Source organism: Corythoichthys intestinalis, chromosome 3 (genome assembly GCF_030265065.1).
Source record: "Corythoichthys intestinalis isolate RoL2023-P3 chromosome 3, ASM3026506v1, whole genome shotgun sequence".
Classification (NCBI taxonomy): Eukaryota; Metazoa; Chordata; class Actinopteri; order Syngnathiformes; family Syngnathidae; genus Corythoichthys; species Corythoichthys intestinalis.
The window spans coordinates 54,411,659-54,439,532 of record NC_080397.1 but is presented as its reverse complement, the minus strand read 5'-3'; the positions used below and the strand labels follow the sequence as shown (position 1 = coordinate 54,439,532).

Sequence of the window (27,874 nt, the reverse complement as noted above, 5' to 3'; positions counted from 1 at the left end):
TGGACGACAGATATTTATTTATAGGGTTCAGTTATTATTTTTTAATGACTAAAAATAGTCAATTGCCTATAAAGGGTTAATAGTGGCTTTCGTCTTTTCCCCCCTGTCTGTCAGAGAGAGGCGGGGGTTGCCAAGGGAAGGGAGTAAAAACTACCAGCAAACAACAAATGTCCCCAGGATTGTTTGGAGCAAAAGAGCTCAAAGCACGATTTCCGTGGAACTTCAAACTAATACACATTATTTACTTTTGAAAGAATTCGCCAGGAAATTGAGTCGTTCTGACGTACCATTAGAAACACGTTGCATTTGACAATCAAAGAACGCACGTCCCTTTGACGTCTTAGACATGAAAAGCTCTGCTAATGACTCTGCTAAGGAAATGAGTTAGGAATTCTTTAACGCGGTACACGCTCATTGGTCTACCGATTATTTACTAAATATCTTTAATGACCAATTAGATTAAAGTGGGCGGACCATCGGCACGGTTAATACGTTTGCAATTGGATAAAGGAATACGTTGTGAAACGTGACGTCATGTCAACTTAACTTCCATTGGTCGACGAATTTTGATGACCAGCAGCAACCAATCAGAGTTAATGGGGCAGCAAGAGCACAGTACAGCAGCATAGAAAACCACGGAACCTGCTGGACATTGGTGTGATTTTTTGCGAAGTAGGAAAACGAAAGCCGGTGAAGCAACGCAAATTTAGCTAGATTTTCCGTATTTATTGTTGTAACCCAGGTGGACAGCCATGGCATCGGGAGGGGAGTAAGTAGACAAATTAACACATATTTTCTTAAAATAACTTTTATCTTCATGTAACGCTTATGTACCTCCGAAATATACAAGTTTTTATAAACTTAGCAGGACTGCTAGCTTGTTAGCCCCAAAGCTAACGGGGTCAGTTACTTATCCAATGGCTTCATAGTTGACAGCATTTAAAAAACCTACACCGTTAGGATGTTATCACTAATTTATATTACGAATGGTCATATTGCTGATTTCCCACTGCTGTCGTAAATTGAGTATAGTTATCAGTCTTGTTGTGACAACGGCTTGACAAAGCACAGTCATTGCTGTCGGATTGCTACGCGTTTTAGCTTAGCAACATCAAGGCCGAATCCATCCACCATTTCACCGAAGTGGCCTTTACGCCGAGACAAATATTTTTTGTGGCGTTTTTTGCCCATCCAGAGTTACTCGGAAACCGAGGCGTGGTGGACATGAATATTACGCCAAATAATGTGTATAAATAATTATTGTTATGGCGTGGCTAGCGTCACATCCAGTGTAAGCGGTGTCGCAAAGCTAGCCGCTTAGCTTGGTTAGCTATCCTGCTCAATGACCAAGTTAACACTTTATTTTGTTTCGTACGGGTACAAAACGAGACGCGTTGGATGTTTTTGTGATGTTCGCCACTGTTGGGTGTTTCGGAACATACAGTCGTTTAAGTAGCGAACGAAAATGTTATGGAAGATTTTCCTTTGGATTCTTTTGCTGTGTCATCTGGGTTCGCTTGCTCGCCCGTCACTTATCCTAAAGGCTAACATTGACGTGCTAACGACATGAAACGCATTCTAAAAGCGTTTTAAGGGTGTACTAGAGACTATAACTTTCGAAACGGAATATTTCCAATGTATGGCTTTAATATTAAGTTCTTTCAGGTCATTGCTCATGAGTCGTTTCAAACTTGAACGACAGTTTAGTTTCATGAGGTGGAATAAATGACACGTTCATTTAAAGCAACACTAGGTAACTTTTCAACCTTTAGAAAATATTTTCCTAACATTTGTAATGGTATGTCGACTGACAACTACCGTAATTTTCGCACTATAAGCCGCTACCCACAAAATTTGACACAAAAACATTTGTTCTTAGATAAGCTGCACTGGACTATAAGCCGCAGCTATCCTCACTGTATTCTAGGATATTTACACCGAAAGATATCAACCAGTAACACTTTATTTGAAAGCGGTATCAGAAAACTGACGCTTTGAACCAATTAGCTTCAAAACTTAATTGTAGAGCTGAAACGAATACTAGAGTAACTCGAGTTTAAAAACTGATCCGAGTAATTTTATTCACCTCGAGTAATCGTTAATTTTGACACGTTTTGCTCGAACTACTTTTAATGCGGGACAACGCGCTGATGTCATGTGCGTAGAGGAAGAAGCAAAAAAAAAAAAAAAAACTTACTGCAGCCGACAGCCGCTACAAACAACGCCGACGTTGCTAAATACTAGCCCACACATGCTACGTTAGTTGCAGGTAGCGTCTGATGCGTCTCATAGAGATCACATGTATGTTGAACTAGATGAAAATGACAGACTAGGCCGCGTCTGAGCAGCGTTAGCAAACAGCCGACATCTTAAAGCAGTAGAGCGCTAAGCGCTACTAAAGAACGCTAAGCGCTAATATATAAGATTAACGTTACTGTCACAACTAGCTCACGTAACGTTAGCCCTGCGGAGTGCTAGGTTTCTATTAATTAAGACCACTTTCGATGTGTGGCTAACCTGTCTTACATACAGGCTTTAACATAACATAGCATTGTGGAGTGATGAGGGTGTCAAATAAAAACTCAATAATGCTAACTATCAATTTTAGCTCAGTAGTCATTGCTGGATAAAACGCCAAGTAGCACTAGTCCCTAATGTGCTCCAATACAGCCTGTATCATACATTTATTTTGAACACTGCAAAAACTCAAAATCCTATCAGGACTTACAGTTTAGACTAACTTAAAACTTAACTAGAACTTAAAAATGGCTTGACACAAATAGAAATTCAATTGAAAAACGTGGGGAAAAAATCCTAACTGTGAAGTGATGTGTGTTATCAAGCGTAGAGGCATTTTTAGGTGTGTATATATATATATATATATATATCCTTTTGAAAAATAAGATCTAAAGGTTTTTTGAGTGAAAGCAGTGAATTAGTCTTTTTTTTTTTTTTAATTCTAGTTACATCTGAGATGCAATTGTTGGCTGTTTTCAACAATATACATCAAAAATAAAGACATTGATTGACTGAAAATGATAAAATGTCTTGTTTTCTCATGTATATCTATAATTGCTCTTCACCTAAAAATATATTTGTTTTATCCGATTAATCGATAGCATTTTCAGTCGATTACTCGATTACTAAAATATTCGATAGCTGCAGCCCTACTTCATTGCTTCAAGAAGCTTCATTTGGCCATCATTTTTCTCTTGGGGGAGACAGTAAACCTCTGCTGCCAGCTGCTGTCAACACTTGTCATCCAACATGCCTCCTAGCATACATAGTAGCGCTACAGATGCAAATAACAAAACAAAATTCATGTTCTGTGCTAATTATTTCTTAAGTTACTGTTCTAGTTTCATTAATTGCTAGTTATGGAATTTATTAACACTTTATTTGAAGGTGCCGCCATCAGATTGTCGTAAGACCGTCATAATTATGTCATGACACCCCCATGAGCATTAAATAATGCGCAAATTATCCTCCTTTTGAATGGTTATAAAAGACCCGAGCTGGACATAAATGGAGTTAGTGACATAATTTGCCGGATGACACTTAATGACACTTGTCATAAGCATTCATTAATGCCCATGATAATGTCATGTCATATTCATGACGTTCACATCGCAGTCTTATGACGCCGCTGTCAAAAAAGTGTATTGAAAAAGTAATTGAGTAATCGACTGAAAATTCTGTCGATTAATCGAGTAATCGGATAAAACATTTTTTTATTATTATTTTTTTTTAGGTAAAGAGCAATTATAGATGAGAAAACAAGACATTTAATCTAATATTGAACCATTTTCAGTCAATCGATGTCTTTATTTTCGATGTACATTGTTGAAAACAGCCAACAATTGCATCTCAAATGTGACTAAAAAAAATAATAATAATGATTCACTGCTTTCACTCAAAAACTTTTAGATCTTATAAAAAATTTCTTACCTAAAAATGTCATTACGCTTGATAACACACATCACAGGATTTTGAGTTTTTGCAGTGTTCAAAATAAATGCTGTGCTGTATTGGAGCACATTAGGCACCAGTGATACTTGGTGTTTTTTCCAGCAATAACATTGACAGTTAGCATTATTAAGTTTTTATTTTACACCCTAATCGCGCTACATCACTGTTTTCACAGATTAAATAAAGCCTGTATGTAAGAGTTAGCCACGCATCGACAGTGGTCATAATGAATAGAAATTACGTGTGCAAATGACAGTAACGTTAATGTTATTTATGAGCGCTGAGAAGTGTACTGCTTTGAGATGGCGGCTGTTTTATTAACGCCGCCGAGTCAGTCATTTCGCATCTAGTTCTACGTACATGTGATATCTATGACAAGCATCAGACGCTACATGCTACCACAGTAGCAACATACGGGCATAGTTTTTAGCAACGTCGGCGCAGTTTGTATCTGCTGTTGGCTGCAGGAAGTTTTTTTTTTTTTTTTGCTTCTTCCTCTACGCACGTGACGTCAGCGCGTTGTCCCGCATGAAAAGTAGTCCGGGCAAAATGTGATGCTTAGAGCTGGCAAAATTAAACGATTCCTCGAGGTGAATAAGATTACTCGGATCAGTTTTTAAACTCGAGTTGCTCGAGTATTCGTTTCAGCTCTATCCCCAAAGGTTATGGATATGCTCCTACCAAGAATTGAGAGATTGTTTTGAAAAAGGTGTCAATGTCTAAAAAATAAATAAAAAGGAGTTGCTACCAAAATCTTCCACTATAATAGTGTCTCAGTTAACTCTAAGGTTGCATTGACGGTACTCGACACCCAATCCATTTAGACTAGAAACGTTTGTTCATTCGAAACCAGAGCATTTACAGTCATTCTGTCCGATTTTCAGGGCATTTACAAGTCACTTGCTGTTCATTTTAGGGCATTTACAGGTCATTTCTTGTTGAGTTTGAGTCACTGCCTATTCATTTGGGCGATTCCCAGGTCACTTCCTGTTAGGTAACCAAAAATAAACAGGAAGTGACCCATAAAATACCTAAAATCAACAGGAAGTAACTGAAAATCAACAGGTAAATAACCTTAAATGGCCCAAAATTACCTCATTGCCTGGCATTGGCTGCCACTGAGGCCATAGACCAGGGTTCACCAAATCTGGACCTCAATGCCATCTATCCTGTCGTGTTTTCCACTTCTCTCTCCCTTAACACACCTGAATCAAATGATCATGTCATCAGCATCCTCTCCAGAAGCCTGATAATGATCCTGATTATTTGATTCAGGTGTGTTGGAGGAGGGAGACCTGGAAAACAAGACAGGAAAAGTGGCTCCGAGGTCCGGAGTTAGTGAACCATGCCATAGATGTTAAATCCGTTTGAAGTGGGAGTGATGGCAGTTCATTCGCTGCCACCCTCCCAGTTCAAATGGATTGGACGTCTACTAGTGATAAATCCAATTCACAGCAGAAGCTTGTTTTTCTGTTTATCAGTTGTTGGTCAGAAAATCATTCTAGGATATTCTACAAATGTATCGTTAATCGTTGTATCGCCATATTGTCAGATCATCGTTATCGTGAGCTTTGTATCGCAAATCGTATCGTATCGTGAGGTACCAAGAGGTTCCTACTCCTAGTCTGTATCACTTTGACTGGCATTAATTAACTTTGAGGAGGGTGGCAGGAACCTTGCCACATAAAAAAACTACACATGTGCTGACTGCTTTACGGCATACATCTCTTCCTCCTTTCACCATTTATTATAACGAAGGAAGTCGATGCAACCGCTTTTGCGCAAAATCTGCAAAAATGGCAGAGGGAAAAAAGTTATGTCCGAGGAGGGGAAAAAAAGATGAAAGGACGCTCAAGAATGAACATTGGCCCTGCTTTCATTCACTGGCGTGACTCCACCCCTCAACCAAACCACTGATAAGTTCGGGTGGGAAGGGGGGTTACCCACACGAAGCCACACGGTTAGTTATTTTTTGTCTTTTATCACAGACTATTTTTATTTACCTGACATGTTTCGATGAGTGTCCCTCTGACACTCTGATGAAGGCGGAAGTAGTCGCCGAAACATGTCAAGTAAATAAAAACCGAGAATAATTGTCTGTGATGAAAGAAAAAATCAACTAATCTTTAAGTGTTGATATAATGAACTCAATACCACGAAGCCACATGGTTTTTTACAGTCATATGCTAATTTTTAGCCACAACTGGATTCATTACCTCATCACTATTCATCCGTCACACAGCCGCTGGAAACAGAAATGTCGTTTAATCCATCTGCAGGCGACCATTATGATTTAACAACGGTATGCGGGTGTGCATAAAATCATGATGGTCGCCTGCCTTAAGGCTAAACACTCTCACTTTTGTCCACCAGCGTCGCTAATCGACTTGGTAGAGGAGTATTTTACAACACTGTGCGGGTATGCGTTGGTCCTCATGGGAAACGCAGAGTTCCTTAAGGCAAAACATTACCGCTTTTGTCCACTGGTGTCGCTAAAAACTGAAAAGTTGCAAAGTGTTGATTTAGTTGGCCTCAAATTTGCAAACGAGAAATGGTGTACATGTTTATATATGGCGGAAAACACTCAGGTGACTTGAAGTTTCACTCTGAGACCCCCAATTTGGCCAACTTTCAAACTTGTCCTATATGCATGTGTGATACATCATTGGAAAGCTTAAAATCTCAATTTTCTGAGGGAAGAAACTTTTTTAACAGGAAGGCATTAAAAAAAGAAATAAATAGCAAAACCCTATATGGAGGTGACAGCATGAAGAGGCAGAATTAAAGACTCCATGACTTTTAACGAGATATAATCGCGTACTTACCTTGTTTTGATCCAAAAACTACATGTACTATGTATCACTGAGTGTCAAGACACAGCTGTGAATGTCCACAGCTGGATTGTTGGGGGATTTTATGGGTGAAACATGGTAATATAACGAGGGTCGCGATGCTGAAATCGCAGACATCAAGGAATGGTTAAGATTTTGTTTTTCATATATTTACCCTTTTAAACGTTTTTTTTTTTTTTTTTCAATTTTCTTTGTTTGGATCGATTATTTATCATCTAACATATCAGACAAAATGCGACAGTAACAATAAAAAAACAGTTATCGTAAGCGATAGTTATGAGGTAAATATCCTAGACTTTTTTTACAGACGCTAATTTATTCATTGTGACGTAATTTGTTGAAAAGTTGAAAATATGCCAGTGAATAATTATTAGACATCAATTGATGATTCTTAGCTAAAAATGACACATTTTGAATAAAATATATAATTACCTTTGTTTTATGGCTGGGTTGAAACAAAAGCGGTAGCGCGACATCTGTAAACAGGGGTTTCCAGGGTAAAATGGACAAATTAAAATTAGTCCGGGGGCTTAACGTCCCATTAATCTGCGATGGCAGCATATAGACATTGTTCTATCAAATACAACATTTCTTTTGGCTTAAAATACAGCAGTTTCTTTTAAAGAGAAGTGCAAGTGTAGAAACTGCTCTTTCAGTCTTGTCTGTGTTTTCCGCCATATACAGGTTACTTACAGCGAGCTCAGACCACTGTAAATGAAAATAATCATTTGAGTACACTGAAAATGTTATGCGCTTTGATGCGAATGGATAGCATTGACTTATTAGCGAAACTATCTTAGTAGTTAATACTTAATTTGGTTTAATTTTTTTTTTTTTGAAGAGCGAAGAATGATGACTTAGCCACTGCGATCCTGAAACAGAAGAACAGGCCCAATAGACTCATCGTTGACGAGTCTATCAATGAAGACAACAGTGTGGTGTCTCTCTCTCAGGTACACAAGTTGTCTAAATGAGTGAAGTTTGAATATAATCAGTCAGCGGTTTAGCAAACGTCACCAATTTTTCTACCAGACCAAGATGGATGACCTGCAGCTCTTCCGCGGTGACACAGTGCTGATGAAGGGCAAAAAGAGACGTGAGACGGTGTGCATCGTACTGTCCGATGATACGTGCTCGGACGAAAAGGTTCGAATGAACAGGGTGGTCCGCAACAACCTGAGGGTTCGACTGGGTGATGTAATCAGGTGGGCCAACCATGTTAAACTTTATAAGCTTTTTCCTGAATTTTGTTTCTTACAAAGAGTCATGTTTTCACCCTCAGCATTCAGCCTTGTCCTGAAGTAAAGTATGGAAAGAGGATCCACGTCCTTCCAATAGATGACACAGTAGTGGGAATCACTGGAAATTTGTTTGAGGTTTTTCTCAAGCCATACTTTCTAGAGGCCTACCGGCCCATCCGCAAAGGTTGGTGCAAGCAAAATCTTGACGAATCAAATTTTTCTTTTCAGTCAGTTGAAATTTTATTAACCCTTTAACACCTAAGCCTATTTTGGCCGAATTTGCATGCATTTGATGTTGCCTTTATATTTCAAAGAAACAAATCTTTACAATGGCCAAGTTGGGTCCCTTTTTTCAGGACAACTTGAACTTCATGTCCAAACTGTTGTTTTCTTCACTGACCAATTATAATCCACATTTCGGACCCAAAAAGACAGAAAAATCCCCAAATCTTTTTTCAAAATTTGTAATGTTGATGTCCTATTGACAACCAAACATGCTCGACCAACCGTTTTGAAGCCTGATAATATTTATTCAACTTGTTAGGATAAACATTCAGTAGAAAAAAATAAGGTTGAATAGTTTTATGTTTGACAATTCAACACAAACCGCAGGTATGGTCATTGGCGTTTTTGGCCTTTACACATACTATGGTCAAAACAGGTTATATACCGCGCAAAATAATGAGAAAAAAGATTATATATATCATCTAACACACAAAGGGTTTGGAGGATATCTCTTTGTGAAATTAGGTGTTGTACCCATCACCTTATCAAAATTATATACGTACATGCAATCAAGCTTCTTGAACACACATCTACATAAAATTGAAAAGATTATAGTGAAGAAAAAATATATATAACATAGGGGAAAAAAAAGTATTTTAAAAAATATTGGCAAGTAGTTCGGTTCAATTCAAAATTTTTAGGCGTGGGACCCAATAAAGTTTTTTTTTTGCGCACTCAATAAAGCTTCTTCTAGAACCGGTCACAGAGCTGCGTCACACACACAATGTCACACAGCCTACTCTTTCGCCGTTTGCGCCAACCGGTGTTGTGCCAACACCGGCCGTTGCTTGCTTCTCATGCCTACCTTTCATTAGTTGGCGCCTCGCTCGGAAATGTAGTAAAAATGATCACATTTGGTTCGTCCTTCTTGACATCACAACGACTCTTGGGATGTGTAGTCTTTCGTGCTGCTTTCGGTTTTGAAAAAGGACAAGAAATGATGGAAATATGGAGATAGATACATGGTCCATGCAGCGTTTTAATGCATATTTATGAGTGCAATAAAAATATAAAATTCAAATGACATTCTCTCCCGTTTTTCTTGGTCGATTGACTTCAAACAAAAACTGGTCTGGACATCAACTTCCGCACTTTCAAATGAGACCAACCAGCGGCACGTGGGTGACGTAATTACAGCGTGACGAAGCTTCAAAGAAGATATGCGTAAACGCGTCGCTGCCGACACGTTCGGTGTTAAAGGATTAATTAGGGGTGTGACAAAATATCGAAATGGTGATATATCGTGATACTTTGTATCCCAAAAGGTTATCGATATGCTCCTGCCAACAATCGAGATATCATTTAAAAAAGGTGTCAATATCTCAAAATAATAATAAAAAGGAACCAGCAAGTTGCTACCAAAATCTTCCACCATAATAGTGCCTCAGTTAACTCTAAGGCTGCATTGACAGTGCCTGAAGCCCAATCCATTTAGACTCTGAAAGTACGTTGATTCGAAACAAGAGCATTGTCATTCTGTCCGATTTTCAGGGCATTTACAGGTCACTTCCAGTTGAGTTTGAGTCACTGCCTATTCGTTTGGGTGATTCCCAGATCAATTCCTGTTCTGTAACTCAAAACAAACTGGAAGTGACTCATAAAATACCCCAAAATGACCCTATATGGCACAAAATTACCTCTTTGCCTGGCATTGGCTGCCACTGACGGCCATAGACGTTCAATCCGTTTGAAGTGGGAGGGGTGGCAGAGAATGAACGAATGTTCATTCGCTGCCACCCTCCCAGTTCAAATGGATTGGACGTCTACTAGTGATAAACTCATTCCAATTCACAGCAGAAGCTTGTTTTTCTGTTTATTAGTTGTTTGGTCAGGAAATCATTCTAGAATATTCTACAATATCGATAGTCGTATCGCCACATCGTCAGATCATCGTTATCGTGAGCTTTGTATCGCAAATCGTATAGTGGAGTACCAAGAGATTCCTACTCCTAATAGTAATACAACCTGATTTTTTACTTTGAAGGTGATATTTTCCTGGTTCGAGGAGGCATGCGCGCTGTGGAATTCAAAGTGGTGGAAACCGATCCTTCACCCTACTGCATCGTTGCTCCCGACACAGTCATTCACTGTGAAGGCGAGCCAATCAGGAGAGAGGTGGTTACGAATCTATTGATCTGCGCATACGTTCACACAGTTGCCACGCTCACACTTTTGATTGAATGCACAGGATGAAGAGGAGTCTTTGAACGAGGTGGGCTATGATGACATTGGTGGAGTGAGGAAGCAACTGGCCCAGATCAAAGAAATGGTGGAACTTCCTCTTAGGCACCCTGCACTTTTCAAGGCCATAGGTGTCAAGGTATGGGTATAAATAGTCATTTATTACTATGCTAATTTTTTATCGTTCAAAATTAGCTGAACGATATTGGAAAAAAACTGTCGAAGCGACATTTGTAGGTTTGCGACATATATTTCGATATTAAAGCTACAATTGTCACCAGACTAATAGGAATAGCTCTGTTTAGGAGGACTGACTCACCATGACCACATTGTAATTTTATAATACTGTTTAATCCAAGCTAAAGGGGTTCATCTGTGAATGGTGAAGATTGCTGTATATAAAAGGGATCCAGCAGGCAATGCCTCAGCACACTTTAATGAAGCCAAACAAAATAACAGGCATGAATATCACTCGCCTTTCGGCGAAATTTGCCGTTTTCAAGTCAAAAAGGGTGACCTACAAGAATTGTGTAGATCCGAGGAGAAAACTTTTAAATGGGTGGGGGGAGGGGTCGTTATTCCATCAAACTCACTAACTGACATGTTTTATTGAAGTTTCTAAGCCTGTCGCGATATGCAAGGAGGCCTATTTGTCGCAAGGTAAATAAAAATGAGGGCGCTAATTTTCTCTGCTGCGTTTTATCACCGCGTGCGTGCGTGTAGATGACATATGAGACTCCAGTTCATTTCACTGATGTTTATTGGTAATCAACACGCCGCATAATAAAAAGAAAACATGTATATTAAACACTGTAAACGTTAGCATTGCTACATCGAGACTAATGGGGGGAAAAAAGACAACTTACTTTAGCCTGCTATAAAACGTTGGCAGTCTTCTCCAAAACACAAACTTGCGGTTAAAAGGTGACACTTCAAACATTGAAAATAGCTGGTTAACAGCATTTGCCAACGAAAAAATGAAGAAAATAAATCTATTAGGGACAACGCAAGCAATGACGAAAAGCGATTTTTTTCTTTTTTTGCAGAGTGTAAAGCTAGCGGTTAGCGGATTAGTGAACTGTCTTCCGGTGGACATTTGAAAATAAAAGCACGTCACGTTCATCTAAATAATGATTTCTGGAGTTAATCCCACATACTTCAGAATTAATACTATAATATGTAAATGCTATAATACTACAGAATTCAGATTCCACACTAAGACTAGCTTTAAAATGACACCCTTTTTGAAAAAAATGATTGGCAATGAATATTATAATAGTATTATATATAGTAGTATAATAATGCTAGATATTTTCTTAAGAATTGTTTTGAATAATGTTGGAAAGGTGAAGTAAGTGTTCTCAATCTGTTTACATTCCATTCTTTTGCACTATTAAATGCTATCAACATTTGACCTCATTGTTTATGTGTGATTAATTATTGTTATTTACATGTTTATTTGTACGTTAGTAAAGAATGTAAGTGTTCCAAAATGTTTTTGAAAATTAATAAGAGTCAACAAAAATGTCATTGCTAAATTAGTAAAAAAAAAAAAAAGTTTTTGTAAGTCGATTTTTATTTTTATTAATCGTAAAAATAGCTGACTAATCGGGAGAAAATTTGTCGTTTGAGACAGCCTTACCGAAATATATTTCCTTCTCACCTTTTTAACCCTTGACCCATTTTCAATCCTGAAATACAACATGTTACAAAAAATAATGCGATGGGACTATTAGGGTGCTTTTCAAAAGAAAAACTCTAATACATACAAGTATGCATAGTTTCCATTCACTATAATGTATTTTGTTTGACCCCATTTTAATTTCTTCCATTGTAAACAATAGAGGTGCACGATAATTATCGGTCCGATAATAGGAATTATGACATCATCCCAATAAATCCCATAACATTATATATTATCGGGCCTATTAATAATATTTTTGCCACGGTGTCGGATTGGGATGTGTGCATTTGTTTCCACTCCTGTTTTGCCAGTATGCAAAGTTACTTGTTGTTACTGTTCTAGAGGCCGTATTTTTCCGTCACTGAGTTATAAACCTTAGCAAATGGTTGCATTTTACAGAGTTAGGTTTTCAAGTTCTAGATAGGCCTTTTGGTTATTGATAGGCTTGCTGTTCTGTAATTGCCAGGTCAAGAAAGTTGTTTCATGGACCGAGATGACAAAAGTCTCTTCTCCTGTTGCACCAAATGTTTTATCTGCTGACAAAGCACAATACCTGTTGGGTTTATGCTTGTTGTAGATCAGTGCTCATTGTTCAGAGAAGCACACCGTCAATGATATTGACTGATTGATTGTGATTGACTCAAATTTATTTGAAAAAATTATAATGGGCACTTTATTTGAAGTCAAAACTGTTCTTGCCTTTGTTTTGTTCATTATAGTAATGTTCATGTCATCATGAAAATTCTGGTTCGGTCAAAAGCAAATCTATGCTGAATCAACCACTAGTTTTTTTTTACCTACAGGTGTTCTAAAACTAAAGTGAATATACATTGAAAAATTATATTTATATATTATCGGTTATTGTATCGGCCTTGCACCCCTAGTAAACAATACAGGGTACCTTTAGTTGCTTGTCTCCAGTGGCGGACTTGGCAATTTTGGGGCCTAAGGCGAACATATCCAGGGGTGCTCTTGGTGGGTCAGGGGTTAAAAATGTGAGATGGGTGTGGAGGAAATATGTTCTGGTACACTAGGGCTGTCCTAAACGACAAATTTTCTCCTGATTAGGCAGCCGACTAGTTTTACGATTAATCGACTAATCTAATATTAATCTAATTTTCTTTTCTTTTTTTTTTTTTTTTTTACTAATTTAGCAATGAAATTCTTGTTGACGCGTATTAATTCACAAAACTATTTTGGAACACTTAAATTCTTTATAATAGTACAAATAATCATGTAAATAACAATAATTAATCACAAACTATGAGGTTAAATGCTGAAAGCCTTTACTAGTGCAAAAGAATGGAAAGTTAACAGATTCAGAACACTGACTTTGCCTTTCCAACATTATTCAAAACAATTCTTTAAAAAAATTCTAGCAAGATTATTACAGTAAACTACTATATAATAGTATAATAATTATTCATTGCCAATCATATTTGTCATGAACTGTCATTTGAAAGCTATTCTTAGTATAGAATCTGTATTATGTAGTATTTACTCAACATATTATAATATTAATTCTGAAGTATGTGGGATTAACTCCAGAAATCATTATTTATATGACGAACATGACTTGCTTTTGCTGTTAACTAGCTGTTGAGTGTAATTGTATGACTGATTGGAACTGCGCTACATTGTTTCGCCACAGGGTGTGCTGTCGTGTATTTTATGTTTGGTATGAAGAAGAAGAAAGTTAAGAGGCGTTAGAGGCCTGTTTTCAACTTCTCCCTCACTGCACTTTGGCTCTCATGGAGAGCACGTTCGCTCATGTGTTCGAAATAAACGATAGCTGACGTGCAAAGTAGCAAGTGAGCTGTAAAAATAGCGAGCTTAGTGGCGTGAAAACCGCGGGAGAGCTCAGTGAAGCTAACGAACAGCTAAGCGGAGCTAAGCGATGCTAAACGGCGCTAAATGAAGCTAAGCAACTGATACTCAGTCCATCGTTGGGGAACATTCCAATTGTAGTGCGTGTGTGTGTGTGGGGTGAAGGGATAATACAAATGCAGCATTCAAATGGCTTTCTTTTTTATTTTATTTTTTTGTTTGGTATGCGGACATAATTATACATGACGAATAGTTGGGGGTGCTGCTGGCTCCGGTGGCCCAAGCTGTTGCTCGTTGGGGCAAGGGCAGCTGGTTGGGGGCCTAAGCCAATCGTCTACTTCGCCTGAATAGTAGATCTGCCTATGCTTGTTTCAAAGTAGTGTTGCTGGAGTGCTCAATTTTGCTATTAATAGCACAGTAGCTCATCATGCACTACCAGTTCGTAGCGAAGTATAACCAAGTAACTGATACTCGACTACCATACTGAAAGGAATTGACGGTTAAATGCGTCATGATCTGTCTCTCTTAATTGCGAATACAATTCTGGATGTCGGTAAGCAAGGTGTTCTGCTCTGTTTGAAGTGTTTTGTCCTTGAGTCAGTCTTGAAACCAAAGACTTGAAAGCCAGCTTTGTTTTTGTTGACTTGCCTTGGCTGTTGGCTACAGTTGCCATATTATGCTAGGCACATCTGCCTTTGCGGGGAGACTGCATTTAAGGAGCTTGCGTACATGCACTTTTAAAGGCAGTCCTCTTGTCAACAGATAGGGTCCATGTTAAGAAACTGTCATTTGGTATGCATCGCCCTTTAAGGCACTGTCAGAATTGTTGCGTCTTTTTTTTGTCTTCAGTCTATATATCTTTGTTTTTAAAATTCTTGGACTGGGAGGGGGTGGGGTAAAAAACTAGATACATATTTTTTATGACAAGTAAAAACATGGTAGGATACTGGTACATCGTGCACCATTACAATGTTTTTATTTATTAAATTTTTTTTTTTTAAAGTAGACCTTTCGCACATAGTAATACTAATAGCACTATAACATTGTCGTATTCCGCAGAGAAAATCAACAGTTACTTTCAAATGACTTGGATAACAATTCAAATAGTTATTTAGAATTGAGTCACTTTCAATTAGTGAGTCAATTACTTGTCAGTATGTATGTTATGCTAATGCTGGTATATAATTAACGGGTTAGTTGTAAAATACCAATGTATTTATTGGTTGCTTCGTCTAGCCCCCACGTGGAATCCTTCTGTACGGACCCCCGGGAACTGGAAAGACTTTGATTGCCAGGGCTGTCGCCAATGAAACTGGAGCCTTCTTCTTCCTGATCAATGGTATGACAATTCAGTATTATGTATGTACTTGGTATGTCATCATAGCTGCATTGATTGACATTAGAACTGGCTGGATAAGTTTTCCCTTAGCTGTCATAAAAATGCCAGTGTAAGCCTTACTACTCCGGTTGGATTATGTACATGTAGAGGTTGTTTTAGTACATTCTTTAACGCCTTTGCCATTGACTTTTAACAGGCCCTGAGATAATGAGCAAATTGGCTGGTGAGAGCGAGAGTAACCTAAGGAAGGCCTTTGAAGAAGCAGAGAAAAATGCTCCTGCCATCATTTTCATCGATGAGCTTGACGCTATTGCCCCTAAGCGAGAAAAGGTGAACTTGAGAGAGAAATGAATATTGTAGCTCTCTATCACGCTCACTTTTAAAAACAAATAGACAAATGTTTGCTGCTGGACAGTATAGAATAGTTATACATGTGTGTTGAATATAATTCCCAGTAAGTGCTGTAAACAATGCAATTTTGTAGACTCACGGAGAGGTGGAGAGGCGCATCGTATCGCAGCTGCTGACTCTGATGGACGGCCTCAAACAGAGAGCCCATGTCATTGTCATGGCCGCCACAAACAGACCTAACAGCATCGACCCAGCTCTAAGGAGATTCGGTAAGTAACTAGAGGCGTGCAAAATTTCCGATTCATAGATTATTTGCGATTCGGCCGTGGAAGATTCGAGAACGATTCATAAACATCCAAATTCCGATTATTGAATTATACCTGGTAACGCGGAAATAAAACACAGTCAGCACAGTCTTTGGGAAGCCGCGGTCTTCGGGACGCAATGAGGAACGGACAGAGAGTAAATATCTTGTTCACAGATTGTAGAACTAAATGTGAACTAGATGCGAAATGACAGACTTGCCGCCATCTTAAAGCAGTAGACTTCTCTAGAAGGCTCTGTTGTAGCGAACCTAATTACTTTTTATCTAAAATATGCCTAACAGGGCAAAATCTTGACTTGAATCTATAAATGATGAAACAGTTTTAAAACTTATCGAAAGTAGACAGATGGGAAATTATGGAATAACAGGAACAATTTTAACAACTTTAACAGTTGATTCACAACATTAAATAAATTGAATGTAGTTTAAAGCTTTTGATACAGAATGGGGACTTGAGTATTTTATTTACTGTTTTTAACTGTTGATACTAAAATAGTTTAGTTTAGCCTGAGAGGATTTTTGAACAATTTTGGAACAAATATACAAAACATTAAAAGTGTGGTGGGGTGCATCAATAATCGATTTATAATTGAATCGGAGCCTCGTAATCGTAATCGGATCGTTAGGTGCTCAAAGATTCCCAGCTCTATAGGTAACGTGGTAAGGGTAAAACACACAAGGGCTTGAGTGGCTTTCGTGTTCCTGCCGTTAGTGAGCTCATAAAATGTTTTAATCTCCTCAGGCCGTTTTGATCGGGAAGTGGATATTGGTATTCCAGATGCCACTGGCAGACTAGAGATTCTCCAGATTCACACCAAAAACATGAAGCTGGCTGATGACGTCGACTTGGAACAGGTCTGTACCTATTCTCGTGTTGCAACATAGATTTATTATTTAATTGTTGAGTATTTTAAGTGGGGATACACCGAAAATGTTCAGCTGAGCACCTGTGGTTATTGGTCAGACGCATCAAACAAACGTAAGATGGGTTACGTTCAAGAAAATTGGGGTGACATGCCAGACATATTTTATTGTGTATACAGTATTTTACATTCCAAAGGATGGGAAAAAAAAGTGCAAAACGTGTGTCTGTGTAATATGTGCACACATATGGTGTACGGGACATAGAGTACTTACTATTCAGTGTTTTTGTTTCCATATCATTGCAAAATTTCCTCAAAATAAAGTGAGGAAACTCCGTATTTGAACACCTTGCGATCCCCCCCCCCCCCCCACCCCCCACTTGGAAAGAATGAGTGGGTTTGAAATTTTCATGGTAGTTGCTTGTCCACTGTGAGAGACAATTCCCCCCAAAATCCAGAAAACAGTTTAGGGTTTTTTTTTTTTTAACAATTTGTATGATCCTGCTGCAAATAATTATTTTAACACCTGAGAAAGTCAATGTTATTATTTGGTACAGTAGCCTTTGATTACAATTACAGAGGTCAAACGTTTCTTGTAACTTTTCACCAGGTTCGCACAGGTTGCAGCAGGGATTTTGCACCACTGCTCCACACAGATCTTCGCTAGATCAATAAGGTTTCTAGGCTGTCACTGAGAAACAGTTTGAGCTTCCTCTTAATATTTTCTATTAGCTTTAGGTCTGGAGACTGACTAGGCTTTTCCAGAACCTTGGTGTGCTTTTTACGAAGCCACTCCTTGGTAATTCTGGTTGTCTGCTTCAGGCTATTGCCATACTGTAAGACCCAGTCACGACCCATTTTCAATGCTCTGAGTGAAGGAAGTTATTCCCCAAAATCTCACCATCCATGGCCCTGGTCAGCCGCTCCTCAATGCTTAAAATTGTCTGTTCCCATGTATAGAAAAACACCCCCAAAGCATGATGCTATCACCGTCATGCTTCACAGTAGGGATGGTGTTCTTGGGATGTTACTCATCATTCTTCCTCCTCCAAACACTGAGTGGAAATAAGACCAAAAAGTTGAATCTCATATCACTTGACATGACTTTCTCCCATGACTCCTCTGGGTCATCCAAATAGTCATTGGCAAACTTAAAACGGGCCAGGACATCTGCTGGTTTAAGCAGGGAAACCTTCCGTTGGATGCATGATTTTAAACCATGATGTCTTGGTGTATTACCGACAGTAACCTTGGAAATGGTGGTCCCAGCTCCTTTCAGGTAATTGACCAGCTCCTCCTATGTAGTTCTCAGCTGATTCTTCACTATTCTTAGGATCGCTGAGACCCTCTGAGGTAGATCTTGCATGGAGCCCCAGTCAAAGGGAGATTTGCAGTCATGTCTAGCTTCTTCCATTTTCTAATAATTGCTCCAACTGTAGCTCTTATATTACCAAGCTGCTTGGCAATTGCCCCGTAACCCTTTTCAGCCTTGTAGAGGTCTACAATTATGTCTCTGGTGTCTTTGGCCAGCTCTTTGGTCTTGATCATATTAGTAATTGGATTCCTCATGATTGTATGGGGTGGACAGGTGTTTATATGCAGCTGACCGCCTCAAACAGGTAAAAAAGTCACTCCAAAAGTTTACTTCCACTCCACTTATTCTTTGGAATTTTTAAAGGCTATTAACTCATTCACTCCCAGCCATTTTCACCAGAGCAAAGCCTTTCGCTCCCGGCTGTTCTACTGGATTTTGACTGATTTTGCAAGGCCCACAGAAAAATTCTGTTCCATTGCTTTATAAACATGGAACCCACCAATAGAAAGATTAGACCCTCTTCTTTCAGCAGGAAAAAAAGTAAGTTCACATCTTTTTCCATTCTTTAGAAATCAGCATAAGAAAATAGTTTTTAGTTTTTTTTTTTTTTTTTTTTAGTGTAAGCAATTTTCCAATTTCTGATGAAAAAAGAGAAATTCAGCTTTTTGCGAAATTATACATTTCAAACATAACATTGACTTTAACACAGCTGTGTTTTGCTTTAGTTACATCCCAAACATCTGAATGTTTTCCTTTTACAAAGTATCATGAAGAACAAGACAAATAGAGCTTTTGATAGCAAAGTAACAATTTATTTACACATAACTGAGAGATGACGCTGCTGTCGCTGCAACAGCTGGGTAAACTTTTCACTCATCGCTCCCTGTCTCATGAAGAGGATTTTTTTGAAAGAGGATTTTTTTTTGTTTCTGCGGGGTTTGCTCGGCGAGCAGCACGGACGGCAACGAAATCTTCCGCTGCACTGGTGGTCCCGGTTGTTCTGCTTGGTCGTCCACCGCCTGTCATCCCGGGCGTCCTCTCGGTTGTTCTGCTCGGTTGTCTGCTGCCTGGCAACGGCCCGGCCGTTTGTTGCCGTTGAATCGGGTTGCAGGTCTTGCCAAATGTGCTACTGCCCTCCAGTGGACAGTTTTATTGCTTTAAAATGGAGTTTCAGCTTTGTGCTTTGGAGCTCAGTTGAATCAGGACCCAGAGATGTCTTTTATGGAAAAAAAACAACGTAAAAGACGTATAAATACATATAGATAGAACTGATTTATACGTTTTTTTGGAGCAAATGAGTTAACAGGTCTTTGAGGCTCACAATTCTTGCTGTTGGACAGGTGTTCAAATACTTATTTGCAGCTGTATAAAATTGTGAATAAATCATACACTGTGATTTCTGGATTTTTTTTCTTTAGATAGTCTCTCACAGTGGACAAGCACCTACCATGAATATTCCAAACCCGCCCATTTCTAAGTGGGAGAACGTGCAAAATTGCAGGGTGTTCAAATACTTATTTTCCATTTTAATTTTGACGATAACGCCCTCCCCTGCTGCTGAGAATTTCTTAGTCAACTTTAGTTGATCAGCTAAGTTTGTTGATTGTGAGCATGCAAATTTGAGGTTTTACCAAGCTGTCTTTGTGTGACATGGCAGGTAGCCAATGAGACCCACGGTCACGTAGGTGCAGATCTGGCCGCCTTGTGCTCTGAGGCAGCGCTGCAGGCCATCAGAAAGAAGATGGACTTGATTGATCTAGAAGATGAGACCATTGATGCAGAAGTGATGAATTCGCTCGCCGTCACCATGGATGACTTCAAGGTAAAAATGCATTATCAGTATTCAGATTATTTTTTAAGGGCTGATGAAATATAATGAAATATGTAAAATGATTTTCAGTGGGCTCTGAGCCAGAGCAACCCATCAGCTCTTAGAGAGACAGTGGTTGAGGTACCTAACATTACTTGGGAGGATATTGGTGGTCTGGAAGATGTCAAGCGAGAGCTGCAAGAGTTGGTACAGGTATGGAAACACGAAATATAACTCAATGTCTATCCAGTTACTATCAGCAAACGTTTCCAAATTGAATGTCGCCTTCACTTTTATTGAATTTAGTACCCAGTGGAGCATCCGGACAAGTTCCTCAAATTTGGCATGACCCCATCCAAGGGGGTGCTCTTCTACGGACCTCCTGGATGTGGTAAGACCCTGCTGGCCAAAGCCATCGCCAATGAGTGCCAGGCCAATTTCATCTCCATCAAGGGACCAGAGTTGCTCACCATGTGGTTCGGAGAGTCCGAGGCAAACGTCAGAGAGATTTTTGACAAGGTTAGTTTGTGACCCTGTCAGTTCTGTCATTATCGAGGTGAAACATGGACTATCCTGACGCATATTCGTCCTTTTTCCAGGCTCGTCAAGCAGCCCCTTGCGTTCTCTTTTTCGACGAACTGGATTCCATAGCGAAGGCTCGCGGCGGCAACGTAGGAGATGGCGGTGGCGCGGCCGACCGTGTTATTAACCAAATCCTGACCGAGATGGACGGCATGTCCAGCAAGAAGAACGTCTTCATCATCGGCGCCACAAACAGACCCGACATCATCGACCCAGCTATTCTCAGACCCGGACGTCTGGACCAGCTCATCTACATCCCCCTGCCTGACGAGAAGAGCCGAATGAGCATCCTTAAGGCCAATTTACGCAAGAGTCCCATCAGCAAGGTGAGCTTCTTTCACTGCAGTGGACCTCCCCTCATCGTGGTTCTGTCTACCAAACACTGCATCTTGATAATCCTAGGATGTGAACCTGGACTACCTGGCAAAGATGACCAACGGCTTCTCCGGAGCTGACCTCACAGAGATCTGTCAGCGAGCGTGCAAATTGGCCATCAGAGAGAGCATCGAGAACGAGATCCGCAGAGAGAGGGAGAGGCAAACTAATCCTTTAGCGATGGTCAGTCTTGGTCGCTCGGCCTCCATTATCTCAGTACATTGCCATTCCAACACGTTTGCTCTTTGTAGGAGGTGGAAGAAGATGACCCAGTGCCCGAGATCAGGAAGGACCACTTTGAGGAAGCCATGCGATTCGCTCGCCGCTCTGTCAGCGACAACGACATTCGCAAATACGAAATGTTTGCACAGACACTGCAGCAGAGTCGTGGCTTTGGCAGCTTCAGGTATGTTTGTGGTCTTTTTGTAATGCGCCATTTTAGAAGAGTGATGTCGTGGCTTTAGAGATTATGGTCTCTATAAATACACCCACATGTAATCCTCTTGTAAAATGTGAACTGATGTTTGACTGAATCAGACTTTGGGAAAAGGCTGGTCTGCGTTATCGTACTAGTGATTTCATGAGCATTAATGAATGATTATAATGGATGCCATTTAGATTCTTCCGGCAAATGATCTCACTTTTGAATGGATGTAAAATATTTAGGGCTGCAGCTATACAATATTTTAGTAATCAAGTATTTGACTTAAAATTGTATTGATTAATCAGATAAAACACATTTTAGGTAAAGCGCAATTATAAATATACTAGAGCTGAAACGAATATTCCAGTAACTTGAGTTTAAAGTCTGATCCGAGTAATTTTATTGACCTCGAGGAATCGTTTAATTTTGCCAGCTCTAAGCGTCACGTTTTGCCGGGACTACTTTTAATGCGGGACAACGCGCTGATGTCATGTGCGTAGAGGAATAAGCAATTAAAAAAAAACCTTACTGTAGCCGACAGCCGCTACAAACTACACAGACGTTGCTAAGAACTACAGGTGGTGTCCGAGGCTTCTCATAGATATCGTATGCATTTAGGACTAGATGCGAAATGACAGACTCAGCCGCGTCTGGGCAGCGTTAGTAAGCAGCTGCCATCTTTAAGCAGGACACTTCTCAGCGCTAATAAATATAACGTTACTGTCACTCGCTCACGTAACGTTAGCCCTTCGGAGGGCTAGGTTTCTATTTATTATGACCACTGTCAATGCGTGGCTAACGTGTCTTACATACAGGCTTTATTTAATCTGTAAAAACACAGCGCTGTAGAGTGATGAGGGTGTAAAATTAAAACATAATAAAGCTAACTGTCAGTTTTAGCTCGGTAGTCATTGCTGAATAAAACACCAAGTAGCACTGGTCCCTATTTATTTTGAACACTGCAAAACTCAAAATCCTATCAGGATTTACAGATAAGACTAACTGAAAACTTAACTAGAACTTAAAAATAGCTTGACACAAATGGAAATTCAATTGGAACACTTGGGGAAAAACACGTAGCTTTCAAGTGATGTCTGTTACCAAGCGTAATTATTTTTTAGTAGGGCTGTCAAGCGATTAAAATTTTTAATCGAGTTAATTACAGCTTAAAAATTAATTAATCGAAATTAATCACAATTCAAACCATCTATAAAATATGCCATATTTTTCTGTAAATTCTTGTTGGAATGGAAAGGTAAGACACAAGACGGATATATACATTCAAGATACGGTACATAAGTACTGTATTTGTTTATAATAACAATAAATCAACAAGATGGCATTAACATTATTAACGTTCTGTTAAAGCGATCCATGGAAGACTTGTAGTTCTTAAAAGATAAATGTTAGTACAAGTTATAGAAATTTTTTATATTAAAACCCCTCCTGGTGTTTTCGTTTTATTAAAATTTGTAAAATTTTCAATCAAAAAATAATCTAGTAGCTCGCCATTGTTGATGTCAATAATAACACCATGCTCACTCCCCAAACCCATAAAATCATTTGGACCCAAGCGCCAGCAGAGGGCGCCAAACACCAAAAAACAAGCGGACCTTACACTGCTGTCATTTTAATCTGTTTGAGCGGGGCATGTGCGTTAATTGCGTCAAATTTTTTATCGTGATTAATTAAAATTATTTACCGCCCGTTAATGCGATAATTTTGACAGCCCTAATTTTTAGGTAAGAAATATTTTTTTTAATATAAGATCTAGAAGTTTTTTGAGTGAAAGCAGTGAATTTTTTTTCTAGTCACATCTGAGATGCAATTGTTGGCTGTTTTCAACAATGTTCATCGAAAATAAAGACATTGATTGACTGAAAATGGTTTAGAGCGGAAACGAACACTCGAGCAACTCGAGTAACTCGAGTTTAAAAACTGATCCGAGTAATTTTATTCACCTCAAGTAATCGTTAATTTTGACAGCTCTAAGCATCACGTTTTGCTCGAACTACTTTTAATGCGGGACAACGTGCTGATGTCACGTGCGTAGAGGAAGAAGCAAAAAAAAAAAAAAAAAAAAACTTACTGCAGCCGACAGCCGCTACAAACGACGCCGACGTTGCTAAATACTATCCCGCACGATGCTTTGTTGGTAGCTGGTAGCGTCTGATGAGTCTCATAGAGATCACATGTATGTTGAACTAGATGCGCATTGACAGACTCGGCCGCGTCTGGGCAGCGTTAGTAAACAGCCGACATCTTAAAGCAGCAGAGCGCTAAGCGCTAATAAAGAGCGCTAAAGCGCTAATAAATAAGATTAACATTACTGTGACTAGCTCACGTAACGTTAGCCCTGCGGAGGGCTAGGTTTCTATTAATTATGACCACTTTCGATGCGTGGCTAACGTGTCTTACATACAGGCTTTAACATAACATAGCGTTGTGGAGTGATGAGGATGTAAAATAAAAACTCAATAATGCTAACTATCAATTTTAGCTCAGACGTCATTGCTGGATAAAACACCAAGTAGCACTGGTCCCTAATGTGCTCCAATACAGCCTGTATCATACATTTATTTTGAACACTGCAAAAACTCAAAATCCTTTCAGGACTTACAGTTTAGACGAACTTAAAACTTAACTAGAACTTAAATGGCTTGACACAAATAGAAATTCAATTCAACTTTTAAGTGATGTGTGTTATCAAGCGTAAAGGCATTTTTAGGTGTATATATATAATATATATATATTTTTTAATAAGGTCTAAAGGTTTTTTGAGTGAATTAGTCTTTTTTTAAAATTCTAGTTACATCTGAAATGCAATTGTTGGCTGTTTTCAACAATATACATCAAAAATAGACATTGATTGACTGAAAATGGTTCAAGATTAGATGAAATGTCTTGTTTTCTCATGTATATTTATAATTGCTCTTCACCTAAAAATGTATTTGTTTTATTCGATTACTCAATTAATCGATAGAATTTTCAGTCGATTACTCGATTACTAAAATATTCGATAGCTGCAGCCCTAAAATGGTTCAATATTGGATTACCGTAAATTCCCGAATGTAAGGCGCAACCGTGTATAACGCGCACCCCAAATTTACTTGTAAAATCTAGGGGAAATTATTGTACCCGTGTATAACGCGCACCCTAATTTTAGCACCAATAAATAGAAGAATACAAGAAAACAGAGCTCATGTCCAGATACAGAAATGTCATTTTACTGACTGGTGAAACTTCTTGAACTTAACAGAATCCAGGAGAAAACAAAACAGATGTGACTTTTCTTTTAAAGGCTGCTGTATAACTTGCTCGTTTCATCATGATGAATAAATGTTTCCTCCATGGATTGATACGGTAAAATGAAAGTGAGAACGTAAATCGGAAACCAGAGAGAGCTCATTGCTGTCGATATGACAGTAACAATAGGAACTATTTTTATTTGGATTTGAGTTTCCCAAGGGACAGATATATTTGACAGACACAGAAAGTCTGTGTTGTGTTACGTTTGTTACGGTCCGAGTTGTGGAGCTGCAATGAACGTTGACTCAAATGTGTTCAAGAATATAAATTCTGTGCTTTATGAAGAGTGAAAAAAGCAGAATTTAACAGACGAAATCATTCGACCAATCAGAGTGAAGTATTACCGTGTTGGCCCGTTGTATAGTTCCCGGGGGGAGGTATTTTGTTGAGGGAATAGCCGGAAAGATGGTTATATTCCGCGGGTTGCATGTGAGACAGACATTGCTACCGTATTTTGTTGCAGCCTAAATGTCAATAAAGCAACGCGGATTAGCTCTGTTGTTTCATACTCCGCCTCACTGCTTTCCTAGCTCGCCACGACCGAAACAAAATGGTGACGTCACGTACCGTAATGGTCGGCAACAGATTGCCGCATACATTTCTTCAACACAACATGGCCATATCAATAAAAAAAATCGGTCATTATATATATATATATATATATATATATATATATATATATATATATATATATATATATATATATATATATATATATATATATATATATATATATATATATATATATATATATATATTTACTCACCGCCCACTTTATTAAGTACACCTGTCCAACTGCTTGTTAACACTTAATTTCTAATCAGCCAATCACATGGCGGCAACTCAGTGCATTTAGGCATGTAGACATGGTTTAAGACTATCTCCTGCTGTTCAAACCGAGCATCAGTATGGGGAAGAAAGGTGATTTGAGTGACTTTGAACGTGGCATAGTTGTTGGTGCCAGAAAGGCTGGTCTGAGTATTTCAGAAACTGCTGATCTACTGGGATTTTCACGCACAACCATCTCTAGGGTTTACAGAGAATGGTCCGAAAAAGAAAAGATATCCAGTGAGCGGCGGTTCTGTGGGCGGAAATGCCTTGTTGATGCCAGAGGTCAGAGGAGAATGGCAAGACTGGTTTGTGCTGATAGAAAGGCAACCGTGACTCAAATAACCACCTGTTACAACCAAGGTAGGCAGAAGAGCATCTCTGAACGCACAGTGCGTCGAACTTTGAGCCAGATGGGTTACAGCAGCAGAAGACCACACCGGGTGCCACTCCTTTCAGCCAAGAACAGGAAACTGAGGCTACAATTTGCACAAGCTCATCAAAATTGGACAGTAGAAGATTGGAAAAATGTTGCCTGGTCTGATGAGTCTCGATTTCTGCTGAGACATTCGGATGGTAGGGTCAGAATTTGGCGTCAACAACATGAAAGCATGGATCCATCCTGCCTCAGGCTGGTGGTGGTGGTGTAATGTGTGGGGAATATTTTCTTGGCACTCTTTGGGCCCATTGGTACCAATTGAGCATCGTTGGAATGCCACAGCCTACCTGAGTATTGTTGCTGACCATGTCCATCCCTTTATGACCACAATGTACCCAACTTCTGATGGCTACTTTCAGCAGGATAATGCGCCATGTCATAAAGCTGGAATCATCTCAGACTGGTTTCTTGAACGTGACAATGATTTCACTGTACTCAAATGGCCTCCACAGTCACCAGATCTCAATCCAATAGAGCATCTTTGCGATGTGGTGGAACGGGAGATTCACATAATGAATGTGCAGCCGACAAATCTGCACCAACTGTGTGATGCCATCATGTCAATATGGACCAAACTCTCTTGAGGAATGCTTCCAGCACCTTGTTAAATCTATGCCACGAAGAATTGAGGCAGTTCTGAAGGCAAAAGGGGGTCCAACCCATTACTAGCATGGTGTACCTAATAAAGTGGCCGGTGAGTGTATATATTTGTCTCCATCCCTGTACCCGTTTATAATGCACACCATGATTTTACAAGTTGATTTTGGGGAAAAAAGTGCGTTATATTCGGGAAATTAAGGTAAATGGCTTTTTCTCATGTATATTTATAATTGTTCTTTACCTAAAAAAAAAAAAAAAAAAAAGTTTTATCCGATTACTCAATTAATGGATAGAATTTTCAGTCGATTACTAAAATATTCAATAGCTGCAGCCCTAGTGTGACGTGAGGACAAAATTTGTCGCAGCCAGTGACTTAAATCTTCGGTTATCAGTGTCCACATGATGGAGCCACAAACGCAGAATTCGCACTTCTACACTTTCCTCATCGTTCTTAAAAACTTTGGTTTAATTGTGCGTGTGGATGATAGGCCTATCTGTAGAAAAATATATTTTCTTCTTCTTCTCTTCTTCTTCTCAGATCAATTTTTTAAATCGAGTTACCCAAATTATTCGCGGAAATGTTTCAGCTCTATTTTATTTACAGCCTTGTATGAGGTCCTAAAGTTAGCTGCCATTTTGAATGATCACTTCCAGCTGTCCCAGTTTAAATGGCATTGGGCTGGTCTTTGCGCTAAGCGTTCCCATTGTCTTTTCCAGGTTCCCTAACAGCAACACCGTTGGCAGCGGTCCAAGCCACGGCACAAGTGGAACCGGCACCGGTCCCGTTTTCAATGAAGATAACGACGATGACCTTTACGGATAAATGTACACACTGTCCAAAGTGGTCAGCACAGGAATGACACCTGTACAAATTCTCACCAGATTCCACCTTTTTAGGACTTTGTGCTTCTTTCTTGTGTTCCGATGTTTTTTTTTTTTTGTATAAGTTCCCTCAGAGAAAGCATGTTGCCACTTGGCTTGCCCTGGCTTTGTTGTGGGCGGGGAGAAGGGGGTATTTGCAAATCAACGAGGGTGAGTGCTGGAGCTTTTCCAGTGGGGAGGGGTGGGGGGGGGGGGGGTCGGGTTTATTGAGTGGCCTCGTTTTCAGTATACTATTTAGCGATGGGATTCAATGCTAGACCTTGAAAAATGGAGAGAAAAAAAAACATGACTAAATTACTTTTTTTTTGTTTTTTAAAATAAAACAGTAGCATATAATGTATTCAATTTGTCAAGGTTATGTTGTTGAAAATAAAATCTCACAAGTGTTAAGAA

General features: G+C 39.2%; 1 protein-coding gene across 1 annotated transcript; it reads left to right on the top strand.

Annotated features, from left to right (window-relative positions):
* Window positions 1–604: 604 nt before the first annotated feature.
* On the top strand, window positions 605–27,874 carry vcp (valosin containing protein). The gene is made up of 17 exons (XM_057832183.1): window positions 605–769; window positions 7,663–7,774; window positions 7,854–8,026; window positions 8,104–8,246; window positions 10,332–10,462; window positions 10,536–10,667; window positions 15,276–15,378; window positions 15,575–15,708; window positions 15,863–15,998; window positions 16,797–16,909; window positions 19,890–20,054; window positions 20,133–20,255; window positions 20,349–20,561; window positions 20,642–20,950; window positions 21,027–21,182; window positions 21,251–21,405; window positions 27,317–27,874. Exons 1-17 carry the CDS (start codon window positions 753–755, stop codon window positions 27,420–27,422), a joined length of 2,421 nt encoding a protein of 806 aa, XP_057688166.1. The 5' UTR covers window positions 605–752; the 3' UTR covers window positions 27,423–27,874.